The 18738-nt window shown below is 40.6% G+C and overlaps 1 protein-coding gene across 1 annotated transcript; it reads right to left on the reverse strand.

Moving 5' to 3' along the window:
• Positions 1-2932: 2932 nt before the first annotated feature.
• dph1 (diphthamide biosynthesis 1) lies at positions 2933-13281 on the reverse strand. Its single transcript, XM_010790484.1, has 6 exons — positions 13143-13281; positions 9980-10134; positions 8431-8552; positions 5700-5768; positions 4882-5038; positions 2933-3037 (listed from the first exon to the last, which is right to left on the reverse strand). The coding sequence occupies exons 1-6, from the start codon at positions 13279-13281 to the stop codon at positions 2933-2935; spliced, it is 747 nt and encodes a 248-aa protein (XP_010788786.1).
• Between the last annotated feature and the right edge of the window lie 5457 nt (positions 13282-18738).

Genomic DNA, 18738 nt, shown 5'->3' on the forward strand with positions numbered 1-18738 from the left:
CCTTTATAGAGAGCACCGATCGATCGACAGAGAGTGAATATCGGCCGATCAATCAGAGCATCCCTAGTTTATACCACTCAAACAGAGATAGAAGTATTGTTTAAAGAACATTATAGGAATTTCGTCACAGTTTTTGTAGAATCTGTTGATGGTAATTGTGGAGGCTTTGGTACACAGAGGTGTCGACCCAATTTGTATAAATAAAAATAGATTAAATATAAAAGCAGTGTCCAACAGTATATGCTTGATTAGATGGCTGTTAGTAAGCCAGGTGTACCTACCCAACTTTTTCTATCTCTTTTCCTATCAGATACAAAGTACACCTTTTTGGATTGAAACACCTTTGTTTTCTTGAAATCAATACCACAAATGCTACTGAAGCAGACCTTGTTGAAAAGCTTTTTGTCTATAATGAGGGTTTGTTTTGGTTGGGAGAATCGTGCCGGACTTACATAATATTGGAGTTGCACTCATACGTCAGTCTGAAGAGGAGAACCAACAAACTAAGAAAAAATGGCTTATACCATGATCACTCGCTTTCTAAACAGCCCCCTCAACTACCTCTGCATAACTCTCTCCAACTCACTCTCAATCTCTCAGACCTTCTGTCCTTCTTTCACCCACTCCTCCCTCACACATCACACTTCTCATTACTCCACAGTGAGAGGCCAATCTGAGGGAGTGTGAGGATTGTGTGTGTGCCTGTGTGAGTGTGATTGGAGCTCCTGCACATCAGTGTCTCACTAAACCCTTGTCCGTCTTCACCTCTGTTCCTCTGGTTACAACTCAGATCAATTGGAGAAGCTACACCTGGAAGCCTAAGCACTTGATATATCGTTGAAGAAACTGGAGTGGTTCAGTTTTTTGAATACTGTAACAAGTGTTGCTGGGCTGGATAACAGCGTTTAGTGTCAGGGTATAGTTCAGATCCGGCCACTGCGATTATCATGTATTACAGGAGCAATGTGTAATACATGTCTAAAGGTTTCAAGAAAAAAGGAGACGGAATATAACCTCTACTACGGGCTCCATACAATCTGCAAAACACTATTCAGTTCTTCCTAAAACACACATTTTGCGATTCATCATGTCCTCTCAAGGTACAAGTTAGGGCTGAACGATATATCGTGTCATGGCGATAACCGCGATATGTGCATGCGCGATATTCACATCGCAGGGACGTTTTTTTTTATTAGGACGTGCGATATTAAGTAGGTGCATTAACTCAAACACGTCATGTTACAATTATTTTTGCTGCTTGCTACAAAAGGGAAACTTGCGCGGCTCTCATGTCAGGGGTACTTGAGTGAGTGACAAACCACCAATCACAATCATTCTTGATCAGATCACAGCAGGCCCCTCCCCACTAGTTTGCAGACCATCAAAACACCGGTGAAAAATGAGCGAGGCACAGGAGGACAATACCGGCGAGAATGAAGATTCACTTCCAAAAAGAAAAGCAACATCTGCCATCTGGAACTATTTTGGATACAAAAAGGTTCTTCTCTTCTTCATTCACAGATGAACCCCCTTATTTGAGGGTAAGCAACATGCATTATCATGACATGTTAGATCATGACTTAAGGTATGATGAGTCAACCAGTTAAGATCCAGACGTCCGTGACTAAAATCCTTCATCCGGTTAAATATAGTTAAAAAAAACGCAATATATATCGCAGGGGGAAAAAATATATATCGCAATGTAAGTTTTGTTCAATATCGTGCAGCCCTAGTACAAGTGGTATTACAAGACAGAACAGATTGTTAAGCATGCTCATTTAGTAGATTTTCTCTTCGACAGAACTCGTAAATTGCTTTGACAGCACTATACACCCATCACATTCTGTTAATAATGTTAGTACATTTTTTGCGTGTTTTAAACAAAAAATCTGCCCATATCTTCCACATCCCTTAATGTAGCACATCTCAAAGTAATAATTAAATATTGTGTTAATTATTTGTGATGGGTTCACAATTTCCTTGGGTCCAGAATTTTTACATATTTTCGGACTCATGTTAAGGTGTTTGAAATAAAACAATTTAGAGTCTCAAGCTAAAGAAAACGGACAAACGCATGTTTACAGTTATTACAGACTATACTATTTTTCTTATTTCACTATTTGCTGTTTTTCTGTTATTGTGCTGCACTGTTGGAGGAGCCTGTGACCTAAGATGTTCATCGTCATAACTACACTGTAGCTATGTACGTATGACTAATAAAAGCCTTGCACCTTGAACCTAAATAAGTTCAAAGTGTTCACTAAGCACATTATTTAAGTATTAAACTCTGCTCTCTTTGTCCCCTGTGTCAAAACTTACAATTTGTATCAAGCATCCAAGTGAATCATGCCGGACTCTTTGGTTTTGCTACAAAGTTAAAACAATGGAACCTCAGCAAGACTTGAATGCAAATAGTGTTTATGAAGGCATAAACTCCAGACTTCTTTGTGTCAGCTCCTTGTAATAGTGTGGACTTGCAAATTATGCTGAATCCCAAGTTATGTGTGCAAAGATGCATAAAGAATACATTTCAAAAGTTGTTGATTGCAACTTCGAGGTGACTACTGATCATAACAGCTCTGCCAGCGTCAGTGATTTGAAAGATAAATGATTCATTGTTTAAAACAAAGAAACACAGCCGTTGTTAAGAAATTGCAAATCATGAAAACAATGAGCCAAAGGGAGAAGTGCTGTGCACCAACAAGAAGTAATGGGAGGAAGACAATACAAGTAATCCACACTTTCAGGCTGGTGAAGGCTATGGTATGTAAAAAAGGAAAACAAAAAACTAATACACTGTATCAACGGCTCTTCAATTGTTTTAACAACAACACTCAAAAGCGCTGTAAGTGTTGTCAGAGAAAATACCTAAATGTCTGGCTTCTGCCACCTAGTATTGTATTATTGTTGAAGTATATGTGCATCTTAATACTCACGCATCTATATCTTGCATCAGATCCAGCTTTCCCGGGAAAATCTCAGACAGGAGCACTCGAGTGAAGGGCTTTCCCAAGGACTCGAGCTTTGACTCCAGATGCTAAGAAGAACAAGAAATTAGATAAAAGGGCCAATGATTAGGTTTGCAAAACAAACAAGAAACATCATTCTATCAAGGGTTTTAAACTAAAGAACATCAAATTATATGTCACAGATCACAAAGCCCATGACGTCCGCCTACTAAGCTTCATATGTCAATCCTTCTGTTTTCTGACACAGTTTACTGGTTGGTGATAGCAAAATAGGCAAGCTGCTGGAGCAGAAATATTGTTTTCCTCATCCATGTCAATCGATTTATCTTCAAAATGTAAGCCGTCGAGAAAATTCTTGGTCTACCTCCATCCAATTTTGGAATAGTCTGCTTTAGTAGGCCCAACCACCTCAACGGGCTCTTTCCAGAGTACCTTACAGATGTTAAATCTCCTCACCCCAGACCTTACACCACAGACAGTAGGCCCAAGTGGATCTGGTCTCACTTGACTTCCTCAGATTGAGTTTAATCGTGCCCCTTGTGTAGAAGCCCAGACAGTATGCGTTATATAACATATCAATATATGAAACAGATGATCCTGTTCAAGGAACTCTCCTGCCTTGCTGTTGCTGCCTATAAAGTTGTGGGTATTGGTACTTGGACTGAGGTGTTGTTCAGAGTTGCAGCCAAACCAAGTGAAGAAATCTCATAAATGTTCCATTGGTGAGATAAAGGTATGGGATTTGCTGATATCCACTGTCCTTGGGAGTATCATGAGCCATTTCTACAACTGTGCTCTTATCAGAGATAGCTCTGTCTCTTTACTTGAGAGATTATCTGACACTGTATTATTTCATCTCAACAGATCGCTATGGAAGAGTTGGTGGGTATTTTTATTCATTTTAGTAGATTTTTTCAATCTATCCTCTCCTTCCACCCTAAAATCAAATGTTTCACTCTCTATTGGCCATATAGTTTTACTGTACACCAATGTTAACTTAAAGTCTGAAGTCTGAATATTTACTATCAGGAGACATGCATCAATAGGTCTAAGAACGTGTGCTGAGTGACAAAACCTTGTTGTGGATTTGTTTTAAAAACTTTTATATCTACGATGTCCATGCAACTAACCAAGCATAGAGACAGGATTATGTTTTTAAGATGAACTAAGATAAAAAACAAAGAAGCCCCTTGGCCAACTCAATGTTCATTGATTCACGGCTAAATAAACTAATACAAAATAGAATATGTATGTATTTTATGAATAAATAAAAACATAAATATAAAAAAGGCATAGTTAATATCAAAGTTGAATCTACAACAGTACAACACAAATAACATAAGAGCTAAAGTGGGAATGTAAGAAAGGAAAAATTATTATATAGAGTATTTTCAGTTTTTCACTCAACACAATAATGGACCAGCATCAGCGTCCACACATTGTTCTAATTGGCACTTTCAAATCAGGATTAGCAATTTGGAGTCAAACTAATTAATTTGTGATTTGAATTTCTAATGTACTAGACTTGTGCAATGAAAACAACGTCAATTAAAAGAACCACAACTTCCACTAATGAACAGATTTTATACAATATTTGTTAACCTTTTAAACATTGACTTATGATTATTTTTCATTATCACTGCTAAATCGATAATAAAATATGCTTAATATCTAAATCCCTGGGACTAACACTTCAATACAGCCAAAGAGGCCAACAGTGAGATCAATGATAGGCTTTGCCATGGCTGTCTGGCTGCATTGTTCTGAATGTGTAAATAACAGGCTCTGAGTGTGAAGACTGCTTGTCCTTTCAGTATTTCATGATTCCCAACGACTTGTCAGAGAAACTGACTTTGATATAAAAGTAGCCTCAGTACATGCAGAGAGTCAAAATGAAGATGCAGATGCTTACCTCCATGACTTTAGGGCTGCCCTGCCGCCCCAGCGTGCCCATGATCAAGCCCCATCTCTGGGCCGATCGAGCCTTATCAATAGCCTGGAGCCTTAAGGCACGCATGGCTTCGTGGTCATAGTACTCCCTGGAAAATACTTTACTGTAGGGGTCATATCTACGGACAAACACAGACAAGAAAAGGCAAAGACACTAAAGTAAATGGAAGATGTGTAGAAGCATAAACAGACAAACCATATCATAGCCATTAAGAACTGTTCTTCATTTATCTATCCTGAGGATAGGAATGCAAAAAAAGATGAAAAAATCCAATCATGAAAAGCCATCAAGTATGACAAGAGTTAGTGTATCTTAGGAGAAATGGAGGTATTTCTGAGCATCTAATCTCCTTCTCTCCGGTACAAGGAGTAGACTTGAGATTAGAATCTTGTTTATGAGAGAGACCTGTGATCTTTGCAGCAGTGCGTATGTCTATAACGGCACAATCAAGCTTTGCATACAAACAAGACCTCATCAAAAAATGAATGTAATCCTCACAAAATGTTATCATGACACTGCGAAAAGGTGAGTGATCCTGAATACAAAGGATTATTTAATATGAACAATCCTTTTCTATGCATAACATATTTTACGGGGATCTAAGGAGGTGATCACATTATTTTACTTGTGGAATGGCCAAGCTTTCTCCTTAGTTTACCACCTTTGCTGTTAGATTACTTATTAGCTGTAATGCAAATTGACCACAATGAACATTTTGTACAATATTTTTGCAGTGAAATAACAAATATTGAGCAAAAGTTATTTAAGTTTGTTTATACCTGTAGGCAGGGATTTCTGGGTTGGCGATCATAATTGACTCCAGGTGAAATCTTCCATCGCCCAGATAACTATAGAAAAAAAAGAGAAAATCGGTGTTGGAGGTAAGAGACGTTATTTGTGTAAAAGACCCCATGTAGACAATAACATGCAATGCACAACCAGAATAAATACTGGCCTTTCATTCCCATTCTCTCTTTCTAGCTTTCTCTCTTGCGCTCTTTTAAAATTCATTCCTCTCTGCAGCCTTTTAACTGAAGACCAAAGTGTTACCAGGCAGAGGGCCTGAGGCTGGGGTGGAGGTCCTGCCCATCTCTGCTCTACGGGGACATGACCCCAACGACTGGAGCATGCTGTTTACAGAGAATGCAAGCCCCTCCAATTAACCCAGGGTCTGGTGCTGGGGATTCACCAGAGCCCGAGCAGAAGCAGGGTTCACAAACCGGAGGCATGCAGGATGCTGAAAACACAAGCTCAGGCAAAACACTCTCATATATTCATCCCTCTCAGGGTCAGATTGAGAAGAATCCTGCTGATACTGTGAGAGGGCTCGGGTTGAACTCATAGCTGTACTTGTCAGTCTCAGTTGGCCTAATGGAACAGGATATGCAATTAAATCCACTAATTGGTCAGCGTTTAGAGCAGCATGAAGCTGTGGGTGGTTTGCCATGCAGCCTACCTGGAGACATTTCTATCCAAGACTTGACTTTCAAATGTGTTTGTGAGAAAGCCCACATGTATGTCTCACTGTGCGTGTCACAACAATGACCTCGAAAATAGCCTTTTTCTTGTCCTTTGCTTAGCAACATCCAAGGCACTTGTTATAGATAAGTACACAATGAATCTGGTGCACTATAGCCAAGGTTGTCCTCAGCTCCCTGTAGCTTTAAGAGGCTGGTGTACTCAACTCTCGCTCTCCCTACGATCACCGTCCATATTCTATTATTCTTTGCAAAAGTGCTCTCTAATGGTAATGCATTATGCAACACTGTATCCTCACAATCGCATCTATATATTGTTATATTACGAATGAGAGCTACAGCAGAGGCAGCAAATATAAATGATAGACTGATCATGGCTCGTTTCAAAACAGCTTCTGAAAATAGTATACATTTGTTCATTATAGAAAAGAACAGACCAAACTTTAGAGCTTGAAGATTGGCCTCAGACACTAGAACACCAACTCGATCTGCATAATGGTGAAGTAGCTCGACATTTTCTTGGAGCACTTACACCTAATTAATTTATGTAAAAAAACGATGTTAAATAAGAGATTAGGGTACCATTAAAGGTGATAAACAAAACCTTGTTCTCTGCTGTTGTTCTTAGAGACAGTGAATAATCAATGATGTCAATACCTTAATAGTGATCTATTAAGGTGAAAGGAAGCTTGTTAATAGCACACTATTAGACAGTAATTAAGATTTGGATGCATTTTCACAGCTTAATAAAACATGTCTTCCAAGTTTAGGTTGCGTTTTATTGTTTTTTTAATACTTTTCTTTTAAATTCATGTCGTTTATATTCTATTATATACATGTAACTATTTGATGCGGGAACATGTTTGATCCATAATGCCAACAAATGTCAAATCAAAAGAGATTGAGACAAAAAAAACGAATCAACTCTCAGTTTAACCGATTCTCCTTAGCAGCAAACCACTACACACCACTACTCACACATCAAAGACAAACCACTTGGGATCAGGAGGTGAAAACCCTAACCCTTCCACTTCTTTCACACACACAAAGAAAGACACACACACCACTTTTGTCTCCCATAGGGCCAGGCTTATGCATATAGCAACGCTTGTCCTTGTGTAGCCATTTTAATCTTATGCACTGGGAGGCTTTAATCACATGGACTGACACCAGATGTGTGTAGATAAGACATACCGGGTGATGCACCGAGACCTTATTATACCCGGGAGTTACTTCAACTCACTGTGCACCACAAGGCAGAGGATTCTCTCTACTGTTGAGCTGCACCAGATGCAAAGACAAAGTGGCTGCGGAGGTGTTGTTTTCTGAACATGTTGCTTTGTCAGAGCACTCTCCTCTTTGCAGTACGGGGGGGATAAGCATCACTTTGACATCTCTCATATGCATGGAGTTTATGTTGATGCAAAAAGACTAAAGAGCTAGTCTATTAGAAGCCTTATCTTCTTCCCCTTTAGAGGAAATGGAGAGGATGTTTAAACTGGCAATCCAAAAAACTGAAAAACATGTTGACAAATGAGGACATGTTGCACGGTTTATCAATTCTCGCCATGAACTTGCCACAGTAGGTGGCCTACTCTGTGAAAACATTCCTTTCAAACTCAGAAAATTGGCTAGGGTGCGGATGCGCTGCAGTTGGTTTGAAAGAGCCAAAAGTGGCCTTGTCTTTCTGGCTTTACACAATTCAATGCTTTGCACAGCGTGAGGGTATTTTTAGCCCTGCCGTTCTGGATCAGCACCTGGCTGTTTCTGGCTGGATATAATAGAAGCCTGATCTGAAGCACTCAGAAACAGCTAGATGTCACATGAACCTATGTCTGCTGTGGCTGGTGTGATACTAATTATCTCTAATGTCACTTAGGTGTGCAGGGGTATTTATGGCACCAGGAGGTGGGGAGGGTTTTCCGGGGGATGGATGTCTTTGATTATCTGGATATTTCTGCTAACTAGTGGTAAGAAGGGACAGGACTTGGCTGAAACTGTGAGGCGGGAGACAGGAAGAGAAGTTGCTTACATTATGGCATTGACTTGACGGTCCAAGCGAGGGGACGTACAGCCCAGAATTTCTCCCGGTGACAGAGGTCGACACTGTGGGACCAGCACATCATACTCTGGTTTGAGGGCTGCACTCACAGCCTGCAGAATAAAACAAGGAGAGGAAAGGATATTTAGAGATGTAGAGGTTTGAAAGCCTTTTCAAAGTTAGAGCCATTAGGTAAAGACTCAAACCATTCATGACTCGTACACATCATTCGAAGTTAATAGTTAAACAGAAACCACGCAATAAGACCAGTCAAAAGTGTTTATAGCCTAATCAGTTTTTCTTCTTCATCTTATGGCACAAATTGAAAAAGAGTCATCAAATGCAGGAACATTATACAATTGAATATGCTATATATATGTGCATAAATACAGGCACTTAATAGCATGAAGAATTGGATTAATGAGGAATTAGATTTGTCTTGTTTCATTTAAACCGCACATTTACCCTAATGTATGGCATATCATACAAAAAAAATCAACAATGTAAGTGAATAGAGAGCACATTCATTTTCCAAACATAAAAGATTAGTTTAAGCAACGTGGGTAAGAGAACAAACAATAACATGAAAAACACGAGTTAGTGTGCATGGAGGTGGAAAGACAAATGAATCGATAGAAGGCTAATTTAAGAAAGTCTACAGGGAATACGGGTGACCTCCCATCTTCTCCCGCCCAAACTGTGAGACCCAACAAGCGCAAGCGCAAGCGCACACACACACACACACACACACACACATACACACACACACCATACACACACACACACACACACACACACACACACACACACACACACACACACACACACACACACCAAACACAACACACACACACACACACACACACCCACAACACACACACACACACACCACCACACACACAAACACAACACACACACACAACCATAAGCAGAGCGAGATGGAGAGCTCAAATGCATACAATACACAACACTGAGATATATTGTTAATCGTACGGCACTGGATGCACTCAAGCACCCAACATATAATATAACCCACATGGGCAGAACGTGGTGTAAAATAACGGCGTATTACATTGGTGAAAGTGGTGTTGGTTCAACCATACGAATGAACGCAGCAGAATGCATTATAGAAGAAGTGGCAGCGGCCTGGAGAATAGATGTTCAAGCTTAATACTATAAGCTGCTGCCACTGGCTTATGTAAAGAGCAGAGCTGAGCACGACGCTGAACTGAGAGCCTTCCGAGTTCATTGCCTCCTTTCAATCCAAAATAACTGCTGCCGGGTTTCTCAAACCCACACTTGAACTGAGCTTAAGTGTGGACTGCAAGCTTGTTCATAAAGGCCATGTAACATATAAAGGATACTGTACAAATGCACAGAAGGTGTTCCTATCCTGTACATACAAAAATACATGGGGGGGGAGGAATGAAAATACACACAAGCTATTTATTACCATCACATCAGGTAAGAATTCCTAGACTTTAGCTGTGTGACACAATCAAGAACACATACACACAATCAGGAGCCTGTGCTTGATCACCTGCAGTGCTGCCACAAACTGAATAGTGCTGACGAGTGCCAGAGATTTTCCGGGAGGGAAGTTGAACTTGACCGTGTCCATGAAGTGCGCATTGTCCATCTGGATATCCACAAACACATACAGCATCTTAATACCTGCTGTGGAGTCTATGGGGACTGTAGGGGAAAGAAGACAAAAGAAAGACAGATGAATAATTGAGTCCGTTATGTCAGGTAAGCCTGCGGTATATACACTATTGATGGTGGTTCAAACATTAACACGCAGTGCATGTCCAGTGATACAGCTGTACAAAAACACAGTAAAGGCACATATATAGATCTCAGCAGGTGTGATATAACTGAAACTCATTCTGCATGAGTCTCCAGCACACGCAGGAACTGATGCAAATGCCTCAATTATTTAGGGAAGGAGAGGGACACATGCAATTACTATTAATGCCATTAATTTCACAGGCCATTTACTACGCCCCCCGGGCCTCCGAGAGGTAACTGGAGACGTGTCGAGTTAGATGCTGAAAAAAGTAGGCGACAGTCCAAGATAATGGGGGGAAAGGACTAAGAATTATCCTCTACGTTGATCATCTTAATTATTCTTCCTCTTGTGTTACATTTCATTTGCAGATCAGGGGCAAGGGGACTTTTTTTGTTATGATTAAGCAAATGGCCCATTATGGTGCAAATGTTTTACGAGTGAGTGCAGCTCACTTGATGGCCTAGATTAAAGCAACATTAGAGCGAGAGATGGTGAGGCAAAGAAGAAAAAGAGGGTGAATAGAAATGGGAGGACAGGGAGCGACAGCAGATCTTTGAGATATACGTCCGTACAAAAGATTGAAGGTAGATTGGATGGAAACCAGGAGGGGGATTGGGAAATGCCATTGATAGTAAGCTGGAAAACCCTGAAATTCAATTTGTGAGAGGGGGTAGTACATCTAATAACTTAGTGTATACATTCCAAAAGATAGGGCTTGGATGAGAGGAGAAGAAAAAGTAACAGGATACTGTGTGCGTGTTTGAAGGAGATGGGGGGTGGGTTGTCAATTAGCTGGCAAGAGAAGTGATGAATGTGCTCAGCAGAGATGGAAGGAAGAGATTTAAAAAGGTGCGCTTTGCTGCAGGCCACATGTTTGGTGAGAAACCAAGGAGTTAAATATATCATGAGACTTAAAAGGACTGGAGGAGTGGAGTAAAAAAACAGACTGAAACTAACAACTGTCTGTTGCTTGTTTATAGGCACTCTGAAAGCGTAAAGGGCAAAGAAAAGGGACATCGATCTGTGCTCACATTAGCATGATAGGCCGAGAGCACTTAGGCCATCCAATTAAGAGACTCGGTCAATGAGATTGACAGGACTCACTTGCCCTATCGTCACCCTCGTGGTCTTGTTCATCTGTGTGTTATAGCCATAAGGTCACTCAGCACAGCAGCTTATTAGCACCCATGTAAACAAATATGCAAGTACATTCTTAGCAAGTGCGACTAAGAAAAGGTTGGACATAATGGGATACTAGCTTATTTACAAGTGGATTGTTAACAGATCGATATGTACAAACATCTTTCATTTTATATTCTACTAGTGGACAACTTTATGAATAATACAGCAAGTTGGTGTCTGAACTGATTTATGTCCAATCTGTGGAAGTACTACCTTTGACGTATCCAAATTCTGCTTATACTTCACTCTAATGCAAATATTTCTGTTCGCACTGAATCAAAAAACGTGTTTTTTTATTATGGTTGCTATGTGGTTAAAAAACAGGTCTTTAAGCCCCATGATGATTGGTCATAAGGGAAGTGTTACCTTGCCTGTTATATCTTAGCGTCATGCTAGTACACATCTCTAACAAATGTTGCCACCTTGGATAAGTGTTGCCTTGAAGCTATATTTGAATGACTCATGCCACTAAAATAGTGAACACCTGCTTTTGATGTGTAAGATGGTTTAGTTATGCTAACATGTATGGCAGCCAGCCTGGCTTCTGAAAAGGGCTTCTTCATCTCCAGGCACTTTTTCCAATCCAGTAAATATACACAAAACAAGTGTAAATTAATAGTGTCTCCTCCCTCGCTAGCCATCACTTTTTTTCTGTTTTTTGTTCTTAAAAATGTACATTTTAATAATGTTGAATACAATTCCCATCATTCATATCAGCAAGCATATCTATTACTTTTTTTAAAAAGCATGGTTTTATGATGTTGCCCATATTGCCCTGCAGTAGATGGAGGAGCTTTATGAGGACAAAATATGAGATTGCACCAATATTCACAAAAGCAGATACTGCAGAAGAAATGAAAAGGTGCAGGAGTTCACTGTGAGTTGCTCAGAACACTGTGTATTTAATCTCTCACAGGTATCTGACATCTCTAGCAACAGTGCAGATGATGTCCTCATGATTGAATGATGAAGGTCAGGAACACACTCACACACAAACCCATACACACCAAACACTGACAATCGGCAGGTCACGACATTCCTTTGAAAATCTCTTCTATCAATTAATATCTGAATTCAAGATGAATTTATCTTTGGTGCCTTCATCGCTGCTGGTTTGGTGTAAATGAGAATGTGTACACATATTATCTCTTTTGTAGACTTACAACAATTCAATCAAATCATTCTTTCACAAATATCAAGAAGCGAAAGTGCACACACTTACAGATAAACAAGCAAACAAATAAAACAAACAGAAACACAGACACCAACACAAAGAGAACACAGTGTTTCGGTGATTTAACATTCTGTTGGTCAGTTCTGGTATTTGGGAGAGGGGAGATTGTTCTGGCAGGGATATATCAAAACTATTGATTTAGCATTTCCTCCCATGTTACGCAAGAGACAGACTGCAGGGTTTGAAGGTCCTCAAGAACTGCTTGAGGTTTTCAAAGGACGGCACTAATGCATGTTCCCTATTGATCCGCAGGGTAAATGTGATGTCCGGGCTCCAAAGGTCTGATATGCCTCCTATGCTAGAGCTAGGCGGGCTTCACTAACTAGTTAAGTTTTCCTTTGATCGATAGCTCGGCCTGTATCTGACTTCTTTGTGGTGCAGCCCACACCAAGTAGCTGGGAGTCCTTGGTGCTTGTTCCTCTGGGTGGTATAATCCTACATGCAGAGTGACGGAGAGACAGACAAACATGCACACAGGCAGGTAAAGGGACTCACTTAGACAACTGTGGCCGTAGTGCACCATGAAATCGGCTCCCAGCGCTCTGGCGGTGAAGTCGTCCACACAGCAGGCCCCGTATGTGACGTCCCCCATCACGATGGTATCTGCCTCCGTAAACCTGGGAAGTACACACATGGAGACACTAATCGTTGCAGTCACGGACCATATGCACATCCTGTTGTTCGTTACCATGGCGATCAATACCATAGCATGCCCGGCACAGTGTGATTACGAGAGAGCTGAATGAGATCGATCCCTATCCACTTGCTTCAGATAGAGTACACTTTATGGAATCTGACAGCGTTGTCAGTCAATGAGTGACTCACAGCTTATCAGAGTGACACACTGCTATTCCTCTGCTCCTCATGACCGGCAGCCAAAGGCCCGAGTGCGGCACAAGCTGTCTGATGACCTATTAACCCTCGCCTGGCAGTGCTTTACTAGACAGCCTGACCACAGAAAGGAGGCTACACAAAAGGAAGAAGCAGTAGGAAGGGAATGACTGGTGCACAAAGGCAGATTAGAGTTTGGCCCAATCCCAAACCACGCCCTACACCTACACACTCCCCCTCTGTGACGTAGTGAACTCCGTGGAGTGACACTCGCAGCTCAATGAGGCTCCCTCCTGTCAGATGGAGGGAGTAAATACAGCAGCAAGCTTTGGGACGGCCTCCCCTCTCTCCAGCAGAAACAGGAAATGCCGTAACTGTATGTAACAACGGTTTCAAATCAGCATCTCTTGGACAAAAAATGTAAATTAATAATTAAAATAAACTCCAAACATATTTCATTGTGTTACTTTTTTGTAAAACTCCTTAGTTTTAAACCTGATTTTTATAAGCTTCTTAGTTTTTGCAACAGTCTGTAAATATACACAACTTTATAATAAAATGCACACATTTACCTTTTTCTAGACTAAACACAGGTATGATCCTAAGTTAAAACATATGAGGTTATCATGAGGTTGTTAACATCGTAGTTTATCAGTGGATGTTTGCTGGAACTACTTGTTAACAGCGTGTTTCCTGACGGACACACACAGCGTGCTCCGGTCAGGTAGAGACCGGTCTCAAGTCAGCACTGCTGCAGACTCGCTGTTTGAGGGCTTGATAGCCCACTCCCCCTCCACACCGCTCCACACTCGTTGCTTTGGAACAGCACTTAATGTGGCGGACCCTCCGCGTGAACGCGCAAACGGAGGGGTAGTGTGTAGGGGTAGGGTGTAGGGGGTGGTTTGGGATTGGGCCCTAATATGGGCCTTGGCTTACACTATCTGTGGCATTGATTTACTGCACACCTGCCAGGGAACTAGAGAAACATGCACCAGTTAGTGTTTGCCACATTAAAATAAAATAGTAGATGCTTTATGCCACAAGTAGGTTGCGAGAGCGTAACACTTCCCGTACGAGCCTAATGTTCCACTTTGCGGCTGTAATAGAATCTTTTTTTCACGGCCTTCTTGAGAAGGAAACTACCAAATTACACTTGCATCTGTGGACCCAGATCTGTTAGAATGAATTGCCGATCCCACTACAGAAAAAAAAGTTATTTCTTTTATTGCCCTTTATGGGCAAATAAAATGCTAAGTAAACCCTTAAAGGCTGAGTAAAATGAATAAAGGCTGAGAGTTACAGGGAGGATGTGCAAATGAACAGAAGCTTGAGGCATTGTAGGGGGGGAATATGGGTTGACGAGGGGGTGGTTGTTGCAACATTTTGTGGCTGTCTTCTGACAGATTTAGGCTAGACAGAAGGGGTCAAATAAAGATGAGACAGAGGACTTGAGGAGAGGAGCAAAGTGATAAAAAGACATGGCTGCACACAGAACAATCAACAGACTCATAGTAATGTGTCTCCTGCTGCCCAATCTTTCAACGGACATCCACTCTCTGTTTATTCCTCAGTCTGCTCCTCGCAAGGGGCTTCAGACAGAGTTTTCTATTTAGCCTCTCCTCCTTTATTTTCTCTGATGTAATCTCTGGTTTGAACTCTCTCTGGCCTCCACATCATCGTCCCCACATTTGGCATTTGGTTTCTCCCTCTCTAGTTCCCTGTCCCTTCTCCTCTACTCGCTGTGCTTCAGTGAAGGGTAGTGCAGGCCAGCTGAGCCCAGGGAAACATAGACAGGGCAACTCGTGTGGTAAATAAATATTTGAAGATTTGAATCAATTACCCTCTCTCTTGTCAAGGTTTTAATGCCGTCAGTGTGTGTCTCTTTGTACTGCGTACACATGCGAATGCAGCCGGCAGCAGGAAGGTAATTACGGGTTAGTAAAAATGATATAATCACACGAGGTGTTTGAGGATTGTGTATTGGTGCACTAGTTTGCTCATTCCCTGCAGTCCATTGTTCTTTCATCACATTCCACTGATTTTGTTTGGAGTTGCATAAACGTGCACGAACATTTCAGCTAAAAATACACAGCCTGCCCACAACGAAAAAAGAGAGGTTATTCCATGCAATCCACAGCAGAGCATCTACAATGCAAAACACAACACTGAAAATGATTGTATCTAATCAGCCAGCTATCTGCCAGAAATAACGTTATAAATGGATCTCTATTGGCACTGCAGTTCATATCCAGCAATTCTCAGGGTGAGTACTCTGAGATTTCATGGTAATAAATGCTAAGGATCCGATTAAAAAGCCCACAAGAGACATGTGATGCTACTGGGACATCGGCAGAGTAATTACTGGGCAACGTATAGACCTATATCCCACTGGGAGAGAGGAAAAGAGGGAAGACAGAATGAAAGGTCGTATGAGAGAGAATTATAGAATGAAAAGTGTATCAGTCTTTTCTAAAAGCACAAGCTACGCATCTCCTTAGAAATACCATACGATTGGTTGGGAGAGCGTACGTTCCCTCCAGTAGCTTCCCATTCATTCCTCTCTACATCTCCTTTACTGCTCTTCCTTTTCTCCCCTTTCCAACTCGCACTAATCTCTGGTGTAAGTCACTTTCTGGATTCCTTCAGTGTATCAGCGCTGGGTTTGCCTCATCTCAGGGTACTCAGTTCAGCCATTCCAACTGAAACGTCATTAAGATCTAATTAAGATGTCAGAGAAGCTTTTGAACTCCATAACAGCGCTTGTTAATGACCTCTTTAGCATATAGCTCAATATGTGTGAGAAACTGCCAACCGATCAGAATCTCTGCTTTAAGACCACTGTCCTGCCATGCTGCAAACACTAGTTGAGGAGCAGGTTTTCTCTTGGGTCTATCAATTTATGTAAAAAATGACAGTTCAAAAAAGGTTCTTATAATGATCCTTAACCTGGAAAACAGTATTCTCTGTAACTCTTTGTCTGGCTGAACAATACAATAGATGATGAGTTTTACAAGTTTTTATTGTTCTATTTTTCTGCATAGAAATGTCCAGTTGTGTTTTTGAGAGTCAGTGTATTAGGTTGGGGGGGACATTAATGCTAGTTTAAGATGATTTCTTCAGGTAAGTGGAAAGACTGAATTACAACAAACAGTCATTCACATTTGAAACATTAAGATCTACATTAATGATCCATAACTCAAACATTATTTTGTCAGATATTCCCAAGGTCAAACAAATGGAGCTATGTCAAAGCTAAACGCGTATTAATTTGCCAAGAAACTATTCATGTTTCAAAAAACAATGTGTATATCTTGTTAGTTATGTTTGAAGCAGTTCATTTCAAATGGCATATCTTTGTCATTGTGTAAGTGGAAATGCCCTCAAGATGTATAATTGCTAGTCATTGTTTTTTATTTTCTTAACCATCAACATTAGCTGTATCTGAAACTGTAGCTAGAATTGTTATGACAAACAAATCATAGGTAATAAAAATGACCAAAGATCCTAATGTTTACAGTGACACAAAATGAAAGTAAGATGACTTATTGACTTAGTTACAGTAGATACAATGCTGCATAAAAACACACATCTAAAGTCATAAACATGTAAACACTGTAAGATATCAATATAAATAATATTGTGATATTTGATTTTGTACATATTGAATAGCACTACAATGGGCATAATGTTTTTTAGGCTTTGGTTCTTATATGCTTTTTTTCTTGTCCTTCCCCATCCCAAGTGACCCAGAGACTATGTTAAGTGCTTTGCTCAAGGACAAGGCAGAATGGGAAATTAAGTGTCATGCTGGATTTCCGAACCTGAATGTTTCCCTTCTGGTCTCCTAATGTTAGGGAAGCACTGCAGTGTTAACACACTAATGATTCTGATGCTTCACTATTATGATAGGTGGGGTGCAATCAAACCCATTTAAGAAGAACAACAAGCTGCTTTAGTGTTGCTTGACATGCATTTGCTTGGAGGGCCTGTGAATGCTCCACAAGCTTGAACAATTAAATAAAAACTGGCGACAGTTAAACTTTCCATCTGCCATCATTAGGTGGGCCGATCCAATTGGCACATTGGAGGCTTCTTTATTTCCCTGCTGATGTGATTTTTTGGCACTGTTTATTTTGTTGGCCAAGTGCAATCTGGGTGAGAAAATGACTAGAGCTTTGTCAAGCTATCCAGGTTCCAAGGTCTGCATCACTTGGGGTCATCACAGTACTTTTATGCTACCTAAGTGTAATTTTCAAACCTGATTAGCATTTTCCATCTAATTAAGTCATAAATTATGTAAAGTTATTACAGGGAATACCAGAAACCAACCAAGTGTTTTTCTGGCAGCAGCTTGGTAGTCATCACTGTCCTCTCACAAAAGATAGTTCTGGTTTTAATCTTCAGCCAAAGCTCTTTCTATTTTAAGACTGCACGTTTTCCCCGTGGGTTTGTGGGTTTCCTCCAGGGGCTCACATGCAAATGGTTTTCCGTCTCTAAATTGCCAAAGAAGATCGTGAATATGTTGACCCCGATGGATTGGAAATCTATCCAGACTGTTTCACCGCCTCTCACTGAGTGCATGCTGGGAAGATCTCCAGAATATCTTAGCATCCTAAATATTGTATTTTACAATAAACGGCAGTGCCATGTGTTTGTTTACATGTCAGGCCATCCATGCTGGATCTTGGCTCACATACATTGATATATGGTAAATGTTTAAGATTAAATGATAAAAATATGTATAACAGACTTTTCTGCATATCAGCAAGAGGGTTCAGGATCTTCCTCAAGCATATTATAATAAGGCATCTTACAGGAAACCATATGGTAGAGAACTAGCTCAAATTTGCTGTAAACAGTGTGGTCTGAGATTTCATTTCACATTAATACGATTGACATCTGGGTTTGATATACTTATTTTTGTTTGTTGCTTTAAAGCTGCAGAGCGGGACTTTTACATATAAATGAACATCTGTTCAATTCAAGTCATGCCAAACAAGTTCACACAATGCTGATTAATTCTATCACAACATGGAAAGCCCTCTGTATTTTGGAGTTTACGGGAATTGTGATGTTGTGTGTCTGTGTCAACTTTGTTTCATGCCAGCCATCCAGAGATGAAGGTGGCAGAGACAATAGCAAAATAGCCGCAGCGAGGAATATGGGCAGAAGCTATGGCAAAGACAAACCTAGCATCCAAGAAGGGTTTTTGGAAATTAAGCTCTATAAACCATTACCGCCTGGTGTTGTATGCCATAAA

The sequence above is a fragment of the Notothenia coriiceps genome, unplaced genomic scaffold (assembly GCF_000735185.1).
Source record: "Notothenia coriiceps isolate Sejong01 unplaced genomic scaffold, NC01 NC01_scaffold00034326, whole genome shotgun sequence".
Lineage (NCBI taxonomy): Eukaryota > Metazoa > Chordata > Actinopteri > Perciformes > Nototheniidae > Notothenia > Notothenia coriiceps.

Excerpts from the sequence above, each read along its gene's own strand:
- dph1 (XM_010790484.1), bottom strand. The coding sequence starts at position 13,281 with ATGTGTGTACTTCCCAGGTTTACGGAGGCAGATACCATCGTGATGGGG. Across the intron at positions 5,769-8,430 it reads CGTCAAGTCAATGCCATAAT|TTATCTGGGCGATGGAAGAT; the intron begins GTAAGCAACTTC and ends TTTTTTCTATAG. Across the intron at positions 3,038-4,881 it reads GCAGCCCTAAAGTCATGGAG|CATCTGGAGTCAAAGCTCGA; the intron begins GTAAGCATCTGC and ends TGTTCTTCTTAG.